Consider the following 13,525-nt stretch of genomic DNA (forward strand, 5'->3'; position numbering starts at 1 on the left):
TTCCCTATTTGATTCAGATGTCTACAACCCCTACAATAAATTCCATGGCTAAATACACTCCTGGTACATCACAACTATATTACCCACAGGTGTGTGAATCTTCCAGCTTAGATTATTTTTCTTCCTGCATATACTACCACATACACTAATCAATAGAGAGTCGATAGAAAAGACAGAATAAATGCAAGTACAAAATTAGAATAATTTAAACATTCCATAAAGTGAAAGAGAAAGAGCAAAAGTCCATAGCTGCAAGAGCATGCAATTTATGCCACAAGCAGAATTATAAATAGGTCTTTTACTTGAAGACTTTTTTGAGGTTGGGTAATCTGCATCCGGTTTAGACAGCCACTGTACTACATAATTCTTCTTTAATGGATCCGTTGAATTTCCTAAAAAAAAAAAAAAAAAAAAAAACAATGTCTTGTTAAATATTTACTTTGAACAGCTTTTCAGAATTTTTATGGCAAATAACTTCATAGTATAAAAGCAGTTTCATCATAGATCTTTTCACTTTCTCATTAGGTCTTCAATGATACTTTACAGGTAAATGCGGTTATGAATATCAATGCTAACCATATCCATTCTATGAGTGGCTGAGAAAATATCACTGCTAACCTTTGCTCTATGGCAAATGCTGCTGTTTTGAGCATCCATGCTAACCGTACCATAGTATGGCTGAGAAACTGACACTCCGTTACCCAGGGTATAGCCGAGAACTTGACACTCTTGGCACTTTTCCACTGCAAGTACTGGCTCGGCTCTACTCGGCTCTGCTTGGCCCGGTTTGCTTTTCCACTGCTGGTACCGCATGGTACGGTGTTGGAACGGTTCGGTACGGTACGGTATAGGTTTGCTTTTCCACTAAAGTAGTACTAAAGTTAAGTGGGTGGGATAACAACGGGGTGGGTGGGATTCTCTGACTAATCAGTGGCTAGAAGTGACTGCATGCAAAGGATTGTGGGATATGGTACCAGTTATGGTACCTGTTGGAACCACAATCGAGTAGGTACTGTTTTTTCAGAGCCATACCGTACCGTTCGGTTTCATGCAGTGGAAAAGCGCCACCGTACCGTACCGAACCGTTCCGACACTATACCATGCGCTACCAGCAGTGGAAAAGCACAAAAGCGCGCCGAAACCGTTCGGTTCCATGCAGTGGAAAAGCACCATCTGTTAATCAATTCTCCATGGCAAATGCTTTAAAGGAACTTTAAAAATATTTTTCTCACCTCCTTTTGTCCTCTGCGATAAAAAAAAAAAGATATTTTTTGACTTTAGTCTGTGTCTGTAGCTTATCTTGTTTTGACAATTCACTTCAAGTGTCTTATATTAATTCATTGATCATCAATTGATGAATACTTCCCTGACCTATTTCCCCATAAATTTAGATCAGCCTATGGGAAAAGTCACAGACATCAACCAATTTTTTGCACATATGATTGGTTCTTTCTCGAAAGTTGGTGCAGAGGCAGTCAAGCACACAACATTTTCCACACTCTCTGACTCAATAAGTAGTCTAAGGGATGTCTTTTTATGTATTTTTATTGCTGAAGAACTTGAGTGGGGAAACGGGTGGCATGGAATAACTAAATAACAAGAGGACACTTTAGTAAGCCATACTTGGATCCAAATAAAGATAAAACTGGCCGAGATTTTAACTATCTATGGGAAGTAAAAAATGAAGGAGCAAAATCAGGACGAAGCCCTGTCCCACCCACTCAGCGCTTAGGTCTATTCAATACCACACAAAGGGTGAAAAACCTTTGAGGATGAGCCAATATTAATAATAGATCACTGACAATATTCAAACAAAGCTGCTGCTATACCAACAAATTAATATCAAAAAGGTGCGTATATAAACCAAGCCTATACATGCACTAGCAGCGCTAATAAACTCTTGCTGACAAGAGAGGCGAATCTGTTCATAATTCAAATAAATGAATGTGATCAGGTGTTCTCCTAATCAGTCACTCTGAATGTCCTGTTAGCAAATCGGCATCCAATAATAACATGCAAGTCTCTTATTGATAGTAATGAAAAGATAGTGTGGAAAAGTTCCAAAGGGGAGATCCTCCTCTATTCCTCTATATACCACCAAGAGCCTTCACCACACAGACGTGCTCCCCTAGGTATTAAAAACGTACCCTCATTACAAGGATCAAGCGCCTTTAGACTAAACCAAGTGATCCTCCACTATTAAATGGTGATCCACCTCCAGGTTCTGGTGTCAGCTTGCCAATATGGATCAACGATTCCTCATATCCTCATATTATGATCACATGTAATGAAAACAATGGGACCCATAGCGTAACATGTACCACACAGAATATTTATTGATTAAAAGAAATTCACTCACATGGGATGAGAAGCATTCAAGCGCAATATGTATACCAAAGGAATATCCCCTGTATATCCAGCCACACACGCTGACTCCACCTCCACGGAGGCACCCGGGCTTTCGCGGCAAGGTGGAGTCAGCGTGTGTGGCTGGATATACAGGGGATATTCCTTTGGTATACATATTGCGCTTGAATGCTTCTCATCCCATGTGAGTGAATTTCTTTTAATCAATAAATATTCTGTGTGGTACATGTTACGCTATGGGTCCCATTGTTTTCATTGCATCTGATCATAATATGAGGATATGAGGAATCGTTGATCCATATTGGCAAGCTGACACCAGAACCTGGAGGTGAATCGCCATTTAATAGTGGAGGATCACTTAGTTTAGTCTAAAGGCACTTGATCCTTGTAATGAGGGTACGTTTTTAATACCTAGGGGAGCACGTCGGTGTGGTGAAGGCTCTTGGTGGTATATAGAGGAAGATCTCCCCTTTGTAACTTTTCCACACTATCTTTTCATTACTATCAATAAGAGACTTGCATGTTATTATTGGATGCCGATTTGCTAACAGGACATTCAGAGTGACTGATTAAGAGAGCACCTGATCACATTCGGGGGGGGGGGGTTTCTTTTGCACACATATGTATAGTAGGTTCTGCCACCGTCCCTATATGAATGTATTGGGGGGTTGCTGGTGCCTCAAACCAAAGAAAATGGGACTTTATGGGCAAGTGGATAAACATACAGAAATAAAGTAAGATATAGTATATGAAGAAATAAAGAAAAATAATTTATTTACATAGATACTGATTTCATGTATTATAACGAACATTCAGTGAGCAATGTGCTTGGGAAAAAGAGACCCAAGTGTGAGGAAGATAAAGGTGATTCAGAAGAATCAGTGACAGTGGTGCATCTGGTGACATTTTACAAGGATTTTTTCACTATTTTCCAATAGATGTTTGGACGGAAAGTTTTCCAGAAAAAAATCCCAAATTGCTGACGCGTTTCGGCTCTATCATGGGCCTTTTTCAAAGCGTTAAGTCACTCAGTCTATAATCTATAAGAGTGATATACAGGATTATTGAAATCCTCTAAGCATATCATGTAATATCTTTTGTATATCTCAAAAAGGTTTAAAATGGGTGTAGCCACTATTTCTGCGCAGAAGCTCCTGTATCCATTCACAATCACAGCGGGAATCGTGTACTGCATATAGCCTAGGGTTGTATTTGCAAGAGAAGTACTTATTAATTGGTAGGAATTCAGTTGAATCACAGGGTATTAAAGAAGAGGGGTGTATCTTCACTCACAGTTTGATAGGCTGGTGGGTTTAGACTTCCTCCAGAATCCTGGGGATATGTTCCCCCCTCTCTTAGCAGCCAGGTTCTTGGTCTATATTGTAGTAATGGTCTGTTTTATACGTATTGTCTTTGTACCATAGTGACTTGCAAACGTACTGTGACTATAGTGCCAGGTTTATCCCAAGGTGTATATTAAAGATCTTTGTGCTTATACACATCGTGTCTTCTGCAGTAAAAAAAGTGGCTTGTACAGTGACTAGGGTGCCCAAAGAGTTTATTGAAGGGTTAACTGGATATCTGTTGGAACTTACGTTTTTACTGCTGAGAAATTGGGTGAGAAGGTTCCCTTGGCTGGCGCAGGGTAGGTCCGTCCTCTCCTCTCTGCCTGAGAGAAGTGAGGATTGACTCCGGCCTTATGAAGTCCTTTGCGCATGCGCAGTATGCGCTGCACGTAGACGGACTCCATGGGAGTGTGACGTGGCACCGGTGTCTGCGCCTGCACCAATAGGATGCGCGCGCAGGTCGCTCGCCCGTAGTTAGGGACGCTCTCTGGCCGCCGACACGGAAGGAGGGGCCGTCTTCTCCCCGGAGGGGATTGGTTGGTCCCAGTCAGCCCCTGTATGGGCTTACCGTTCCGGGTGTAATTGCGGGGGTATTACCGGAGCCGGTCGACAGGAATGTGGCATATACCCGTGCATTCACAATATGATATATTATAACGGTCTGGAACAGTTCAAATTGACAAATAGATAGTGCATCCTTGCACATAAATAATTCAAAACAGTAAAACAAAAGGAAAAGAAAAACAATGGTGGTAATTATTATTAAACTGCAGTGATACATAACCCCACTACAGGTAGCAGTGGATCGGGGAGGAAGGGTCCTGATTGCCGGACAGTACCCAGGGTCGCCCCAGGGCCATGTCTACACGATATCGGACTCTGAGCACTAATATAGGTATAGAAAATCGACATTATCAGAAGATGATATGTGATATGTTAAAAACGAGTTATCATGGCCGATACATTGTTTTTAAAAACGAAGGAACCAGGGAGGATAGTGGATGTAAAGTTGTAGGAGGGGTATTTTTGGAAGCGGGGGGATGGATGGATGGGCCATTAATCTGTCTTGCCCGATGCAAAGCCCTCAAGAAATGGGCGAAAACTCTCATTTTCATTTAGTCCAGGTGGTTTTGTGGCCCGAAGGTGTCTAATCCACCTCATTTCCAACTGTAGCAGTCTCTTGTTCCAACCCCCCCCCCCTCTATACGGTATATGAATCCTTTCGAGTGCTATAAATGTCACTTTAGGCATTCTATTTTTATGGTGGTGGGCTACATGCCTACCAAGGGGTACATAAAAATTGCACAATTGCATACTGTTAATGTGTTGATTGACACGTTTACCAAATTCCTGTTTGGTCTTTCCTACATAGTAGGATTCGCACTGGCACCTCATGAGATAGACCACCCCTCTTGTCCGACAATTTACAAAATTTAGGGCTATTAGAGACTTGAACCTCTTACTGGAGGAAGGAGCCATAGATGACTGGACAGAGGAGGATACACCTGTAGGAAGCGAAGATGAGGAGGTAGAAGAAACGCAAGGAGCACAACGCCCCATCTTTAAGAAAAAATCACATATCTTTCCCTCACTAAATGAGAACCCGTCAATGGCCCTTTTTGTTAGGGAAACAACTAAGGAGCTTGAGAAACTAAAAGGATATAACACCATGCAAAACCTTACCAAAGAACAAAAAATTGCCTTGAAAGAATTAGAGAGCAATGAATCAATCACAATTAAATCCTCCGACAAGGGGGGGAACATTGTGCTTATTGGCGCAGGCACAGACACCGGTGCCACGTCACGCTCCCATGGAGTCCGTCTACGTGTAGCGCATACTGCGCATGCGCGAAGGACTTCATAAGGCCGGGGAACGAGAGTCAATCCTCACTTCTCTCAGGCAGAGAGGAGAGGACGGACCTACCCTGCGCCAGCCAAGGGAACCTTCTCACCCGATTTCTCAGCAGTAAAAACGTAAGTTCCAACAGATATCCAGTTAACCCTTCAATAAACTTTTTGGGCACCCTAGTCACTGTACAAGCCACTTTTTTACTGCAGAAGACACGATGTGTATAAGCACAAAGATCTTTAATATACACCTTGGGATAAACCTGGCACTATAGTCACAGTACGTTTGCAAGTCACTATGGTACAAAGATAATACGTATAAAACAGACCATTATTACAATATAGACCAAGAACCTGGCTGCTAAGAGAGGGGGGAACATATCCCCAGGATTCTGGAGGAAGTCTAACCCCACCAGCCTATCAAACTGTGAGTGAAGATACACCCCTCTTCTTTAATACCCTGTGATTCAACTGAATTCCTACCAATTAATAAGTACTTCTCTTGCAAATACAACCCTAGGCTATATGCAGTACACGATTCCCGCTGTGATTGTGAACGGATACAGGAGCTTCTGCGCAGAAATAGTGGCTACACTCGTGTATGTACCATTTTAAACCTTTTTGAGATATACAAAAGATATTGCATGATATGCTTAGAGGATTTTAATAATCCTGTATATTACTCTTATAGATTACAGACTGAGTGACTTAACGCTTTGAAAAAGGCCCATGATAGAGCCGAAACGCGTCAGCAATTTGGGATTTTTTCTGGAATACTTTCCGTCCAAACATCTATTGGAAAATAGTGAAAAAATCCTTGTAAAATGTCACCAGATGCACCACTGTCACTGATTCTTCTGAATCTCCTTTATCTTCCTCACACTTGGGTCTCTTTTCCCAAGCACATTGCTCACTGAATGTTCTTTATAATACATGAAATCAGTATCTATGTAAATAAATTATTTTTCTTTATTTCTTCATATACTATATCTTACTTTATTTCTGTATATTTATCCACTTGCCCATAAAGTCCCATTTTCTTTGGTTTGAGGCACCAGCAACCCCTTGATCACATTCATTTATTTGAATTATGGATAGATTTGCCTCTCTTGTCAGCAAGAGTTTATTTGCGCTGCTAGTGCATGTATAGGCTTGGTTTATATACGCACCTTTTTGATATCTATGGGAAGTAGATCCATCAGTTGACTTGGGTGCAACCAGCCTGTCAGATTTTTTACATGCACTTATTGGCAACAGCTATAGCCGCAAGCAGTAATCAATGCGTTCTGCTGGCTGAGAAGGCTCCCCACAGCAGCCTGCAGACAGAACACAATAGCCCTGTGGGAGGTATTCCCCCATCGACACCTGTGGTGGTAAGAAAGGAAAATCAAATCATTTATGGGCTTCTTTTAACTTCTCTAGGTGGGTAGGCATCCTTTAAGAGGAAAAGAGCTACCTGAACAACATGAAAGAGGTCAAATTTTACCAGGTTGCAACAGCCTTTTTTAAAAAAATAAATTAACTGGCAAGGCCTAACTAAATAGTTAGGATGACACAAGGAAAACTTTGAAAAATTATATTAAAACTAATTTCACTGTAAAAGTATAATGTCAGCCTAGCTTAAAAGTTAAGGTCTGTGAGCAACTTATTCACATTCATTTACAATTTTTTCATATTTTTGGACTAATTGGTTACCCCACAAGTCTGATGCAGGAGTCTATCATGATGGCAAAACATCTGGTACTGCAGGCTGACTTGCTCCACTAGTTTCAGGTCTGAATGCAGGGCAGCTCATAGAGGTAAGTAATAGATAGGGTGGTGTAAAGAGGTTAGTAATAGGTAGGGCAGAGTATAGCAGTCATAAGTTTGTAGGGCAGATTATAGGGGCCATTATGGCAGAGGATGGGGTCAGTAGGGCAGTGGGTGACATCAGTTAGTAGAGCAGAGGATAAGGTCCGTCAGTAGAGCAGTGGGTGGTGACAATTAAAAATGTGTGTACTTGCGCGCTGCTATGTTGTGTTATTGAGTGTTATGAGACTACAAAACTTACTAAGCGGATCACTTACACCTATATATACACTCTAAATGTGTATCACTGTGCAAAATTATATTCCAAAGTTCTGCCGCACTCCCAAATGCTAATGTGCTAGTATCCCTTTAAATCGGCTTGCATAGCCATTTTCAAAATCAGCATATCATATCAAACCATATATAACATTAACAAAACAAAGCAAAAAAAACAATGCATCAGTCCATAAAGTGTCCTTTGGTATACATTTTTTTGCATATGTTCAATCTTTCATAAAAAACAGACTTGTGTTCACATATCCAAACAACTTCTTCCTTAATTAGTATTCACTAGGGATGGACGAACATAGGCCGGGGCAGTTCGCGTACACCAGCCGCAAATTTTCTCAAAAGTCCGCAAACCGCGAGTTCGCAGCGGGCCCCATTGACTTAAATGGGAGGCGAACTTTAAAAACCTTTAGGTCATATTTGCAGCCACAAAAGACGTACTAGCTGTGCACAAATAGTCCCAGCACATGGACAATGTCATAACAGAAGTATTGCAATTGAAAAGGTTGCCCTAAATTTCTTTTTTACAGCAAAAAAAATATATATTTTTTCATAAATCAGCCAGAACTGACAGCAGCTGGTAAATACATTGTCTAATACATATAGGGTCCATTCACACATCTGTAAAATGGGTCCGCATCCATTCCACAATTTGGCGGAACCTTTACAGACCCATTGTTTTACATTTCCAGTCTGAAAAATTAGGCATTCACAGGATAAAGAAGTGTCGGCCATTCCAGGCCCCAAAAATGAGCCCATATGCGTTTACCTGACAGCTAAGAACGTAGTATTCTGTGGCTGAAGGTACATTAGGCATTCACAGGTAACAGAAGTAAATGTCGGCCTGTATAGGCTCCGAAAATTAGCTCACATGGTTTGAACTGACAGCAAAGAACTTCGTTTTTGATGGCTACAGGTACAGTAGGCGTTCACAGGATACAGAAGTAAGTGGCGGGCTGTATAGGCTGCAAAAATTAGCTCACATGGGGTGAACTGACAGCAAAGAACTTCGTTTTTGATGGCTACAGGTACAGTCGGCGTTCACAGAATACATAAGTAAGTGTCGGCCTGTATAGGCTGCAAAAATTAGCTCACATGGGTTGAACTGACAGCAAAGAACGTATTATATGATGGCTAGAGGTACAGTAGGTATTCACAGTACACAGAACAGTAAGTGTCGGCCTGTATAGGCTGCAAAAATTAGCTCACATGGGTTGAACTGAGAGCAAAGAACGTAGTATATGATGGCTAGAGGTACAGTAGGCATTCACAGTACACAAAACAGTAAGTGTCCGCCTGTATAGGCTGCAAAAATGATCTCACATGGGTTTAACTGACAGCAAAGAACGTAGTATATGATGGCTAGAGGTACAGTAGGCCTTCACAGTATACAGAAGTGGCGGCCTGTATAGGCTGCAAAAATTAGCTCACATGGGTTGAACTGACAGCAAAGAACTTCATTTTTGATGGCTAGAGGTACAGTAGGCGTTCACAGTATACAGAAGTACGTGGCGGCCTGTATAGGCTGTAAAAATTAGCTCACATGGGGTGAACTGACAGCAAAGAACTTTGTTTTTGATGGCTAGAGGTATAGTAGGCGTTCACAGTATACAGAAGTGACGGCCTGTATAGGCGGCAAAAATTAGCTCACATGGGTTGAACTGACAGCAAAGAACGTAGTTTATGATGGCTAGAGGTACAATAGGCATTCACAGTACACAGAACAGTAAGTGGCGGCCTGTATAGGCTGCAAAAATTAGCTCACATGGGTTGAACTGACAGCAAAGAACGTAGTATATGATGGCTAGAGGTACAATAGGCGTTCACAGTATTATCTCCAAGGGTTAGAAAGGCTGGATTCATCTCTTTTTCATGGATAGTGTAGGACCCACTGATAATGGGGTACTTTGACGCAGTAGTGGGCTTGAGCACGATATGGCCATATGGTGGGACCAAACCCCCATTTTTATTTATGGACTCTCTTCAGATTTGGTAGTAATTTATTTTGCATTTGCGCGCTATTCTTTTTTAATATACATGTCTTTTGGTTCATAGCTGCAGCAGCTTTGGAAATACATGGGTATGCTCCCCCAAATTTTTTGCCTGTTTATTATGTATTCGGTCTGACCAGACTATCGAGGTTGAGCAGCCCTCCCCACCCCCCACACACACCTGTACTCAATCAGTGTCCACCATCAAGTGGATATAGGAGGAGTCCCCTGTAGTGCATTTGCATATCTTTCCCAGCAAGGAGTATTATCTCCAAGGGTTAGAAAGGCTGGATTCATCTCTTTTTCATGGATAGTGTAGGACCCACTGATAATGGGGTACTTTGACGCAGTAGTGGGCTTGAGCACGATATGGCCATATGGTGGGACCAAACCCCCATTTTTATTTATGGACTCTCTTCAGATTTGGTAGTAATTTCTTTTGCATTTGCACGCTATTCTTTTTTAATATACATGTCTTTTGGTTCATAGCTGCAGCAGCTTTGGAAATACATGGGTATGCTCCCCCAAATTTTTTGCCTGTTCACAGTATACACAAGTAAGTGGCGACCTGTATAGGCTCCAGAAATTAGCTCACATGGGTTAAACTGACAGCAAAGAACGTAGTATTTGGTGGCTGGAGGTACATTAGGCATTCACAGAAAAAATTATTGTCGGCCCTGAAAGGCCCCAAAAATTTGCCATTCAATGGACATGAAATGCCTTTAATGCCGCTGTATGTAGTGAAGCCAAGGACCAGGAATTTTTGTGGGTGGATGGCGGTCTGACGGATATTTGTGGCCTGGCATGAGGAATTTCGATGAAACCTGGTCTACTGGTCACATGTGTTGAATTCCTCAGAGATCCATGCCTCATTCATTTTTATAAATGTGAGGTAGTCTACACTGTCATGAGCTAGGCGAGTGCGCTTATCGGTCATGATCCCCCCTGCTGTGCTGAACGTCCTTTCGGACAGGACACTGGACGGGGGGCAAGCCAACATTTCCATTGCAAATTGTGCAAGCTCTGGCCAGAGGTCAAGCCTGCCCACCCAGTAGTCCAGGGGTTCATCACTCCTCAGAGCGTGCATATCGGCCGTTAACCCGATGTAGGCGGACACCTGTCGGTCTAGGCGTTACCTCAAGCTAGATCCGGAGTACGGCTGTCGATGGTTCGGATGAAGGAAGGATCTCATATCTGAAGTGACCAAGACATCTTCCAACTGCCCTCTTCTTGCAGGCGCTGTTGGATTGCTACCCGCAACTGTCTCTCTATGACTGGAAATTCCTCTGCCAGCGCACGGAAAAGCAGAATGCAGCATTTCCCGCAGCAAGGCCTGGAAGTGCTGCATTCTGACCGCCCTCTGTGATTGTGGTAACATTTCCGCAATTTTGTGTTTGTACCGGGGGTTTAAGTACGTTTATACCCAGTACTGGTCCTTGGCCTTAATGCATTTTATACGGGGGTCCCCCTTAAAACACTGCAGCATGTAGGCCCCCATTCGCACTAAACTGGAAGCGGTGTAGTGGCCTGCTTCCAGCTCATGATCCAGGATAATGTCATCCTCGTTCTCCTCCCCCCATCCACAGATAACACCGGGGATCCCAGAAAGGTTTAAAGCATGCTCTTCTTGCTCCTCCTCATCCCCCCCCCCCCCCAGCACCATCCTCTTCTGACTCCTCTTCAGACTCCTGCTGTTGATTTGTCTCAGATTGAGTAGCACCCCCTGGGAATTTATCCAACATTGCGACTTCCTCATCTTCCTGCTCCTCAACGGCTTGATCAATGACATGACGCAATGCACGCTCCAGAAAGAAGGCATAAGGTATGATGTCACTTATGGCGCCCTGGCCGTGACTGACCAGTTTGGTGATCTTATCGAATGGCCGCAGAAGTCTGCATGCGTCCCGCATGAGCAGCCACCGGCGAGGTGAAAAAAACCCAAGCTCCCCAGAACCTGTCCTGCCACCGAGTTCGAACAGGTAGTCGTTAACTGCAGGTTTCTGCTGGAGCAGCCTATCGAGCATATGCAACGTTCAGTTCCATCGTATCGGGCAGTCACAAAAAAAACGCCTCAGGGACAGGTTGTGTCACCGCTGAATGTCAGCAAGGCGAGCCATGGCTGTGTAAGATCTTCGGAAATGGGCAGAAATTTTCCTGGCCTGCCGCAAGACGTCCTGGACCACAGGGTATTTGCCAACGAATCGCTGCTTTCCAAGGGCGTAAATTGTTGATTTCACTCCCGACTACCTATCGCAGTTTCGGAGGCCATGAAATGCCAAGACAGCACAAACCCCCCCCCCCCCCAAATGACCCCTTTTCAGAAAGTAGACACCCTAAGCTATTTGCAGAGAGGCATGTTGAGTGTTTTGCAGATCTCCCCTTTTGTCACAAAGTTTTGGAAAGTGAAAAAAGAGGAAAAAAATGCATTTTTCCTGTGTTTTCTTCATTTTCCCAAAAAAATGAGAGCTGCAAAATACTCACCATGCCTCTCAGCAAATAGGTTGGACTGTCTACTTTGCAAAATGGGGTCATTTGGGGGGGGGGGGGTGTGCCATCTTGCCATTTCATGGCCTTCAAAAGTGTGATAGGTAGTAAGGAGTGAGATCAACAATTTACGCCCTTAGAAAGCCAGAAGGTGCGGATTGGTTTTCCGGGTCCTGTACGCGGCTAGACTGCCAAAAAGTCTCACACTTGGGGTATCCCTGTACTCAGGAGAAGCAGCAGAATGATGTATTTTGGGGTGTCATTTCACATATACCCATGGCATGTGTGAGTATTATATCATTTACTGACAACTTTGTGTAAAAAAACAAAAAAAAAATAATAATTTTCCCGAAACTTGTGGCAAAATATAAACTATTCCATGGACTCATCATGCCTCTCAGCTAATAGCTTGGAGTGTCTACTTTGCAAAATGGGGTCATTTGGGGGGGGGGGGGGGGGGTTTGTGCTATCTTGAAATTTCAGGGCCTCTGAAACTGTGACAGGTAGTGCAGTGGTAAAATCAGCAATTTACGCCATTAGAAAACCTGAAGATGGGGATTGGATTTCGGGGTCCCGTACACAGCTAGGCTCCCAAAAAGTCTCACACATGTGGTATTCCTGTACCCAGGAGAAGCAGCAGAATGTATTTTGGGGGGTCATTTCACATATACCCATGGCATGTGTGAGCAATATATAATTTCGTGAAAACTTTCTGTAAAAAAAAACAAAAACAAATTGTCATCTTTCCGAAACTTAGGGCAAAATATAAAATACTCCATGGACTCAATATGCCTCTCAGCAAATAGCTTTTGGTGTCTACTTTTCAAAAAGGGGTAATTTGGGGGGTGTTTGAACTGTCCCGGCATTTTATGCTCAATCTTAGCCACACATCACCCACTCTTCTAACCACTTGAAAACCAAGCCTTTTCTGTGACTTTTTGTTTACATGAAAAAATATTACTTTGAACCCCCAAACATTATATATTTCTTTAAAGCAGAGGCCCTATAGAACAAAATGGTGGGTGTTGCAAATTTTTTTGTCACACGGTATTTGCGCACAGATTTTCCAAACGCAATTTCTGTGGAAAAAAAAATATTTTTTTTAAATTTATTGCACAAATACACTATACAATTCCAAATTGTTTGGTAAAATTGAAAAGATGATCTTAAGCCGAGAACATAGATATCAAACATGACATGCTTTAAAAATTGCGCACGCCTGTGCAGCTGCAACAATCTACGTACATTTTTAAAAGCCTTTAAAAGTCTTTACAGGTTACCACTTTAGACTTACAGAGGAGGTCTACTGCAAGAATTGCTGCACTCGACCTGGCGCTCGCAGCAATACCTCACATGCATGCTGCAATTGTGGTTTACATATGACACTAGAACAACGCCTGCGTGCGCCATTGC

At 42.7% G+C, this 13,525-nt stretch overlaps 1 protein-coding gene across 1 annotated transcript in view; it reads right to left on the reverse strand.

Moving 5' to 3' along the window:
* Nucleotides 1-13,525, reverse strand: part of LOC309554127 (A disintegrin and metalloproteinase with thrombospondin motifs 2-like) — a gene marked incomplete at its 5' end in the record, with an annotated part of 1,497,034 nt that overhangs the window by 233,520 nt on the left and 1,249,989 nt on the right. Inside the window, one exon of the mRNA XM_082255680.1 lies at nucleotides 303-392. Coding sequence (XP_082111806.1) covers nucleotides 303-392 — 90 coding nt within the window. The remainder of the gene's footprint in view (nucleotides 1-302; nucleotides 393-13,525) is intronic.

Source organism: Pelophylax lessonae (assembly GCF_965119305.1).
Source record: "Pelophylax lessonae genome assembly, chromosome: 4".
NCBI lineage: Eukaryota > Metazoa > Chordata > Amphibia > Anura > Ranidae > Pelophylax > Pelophylax lessonae.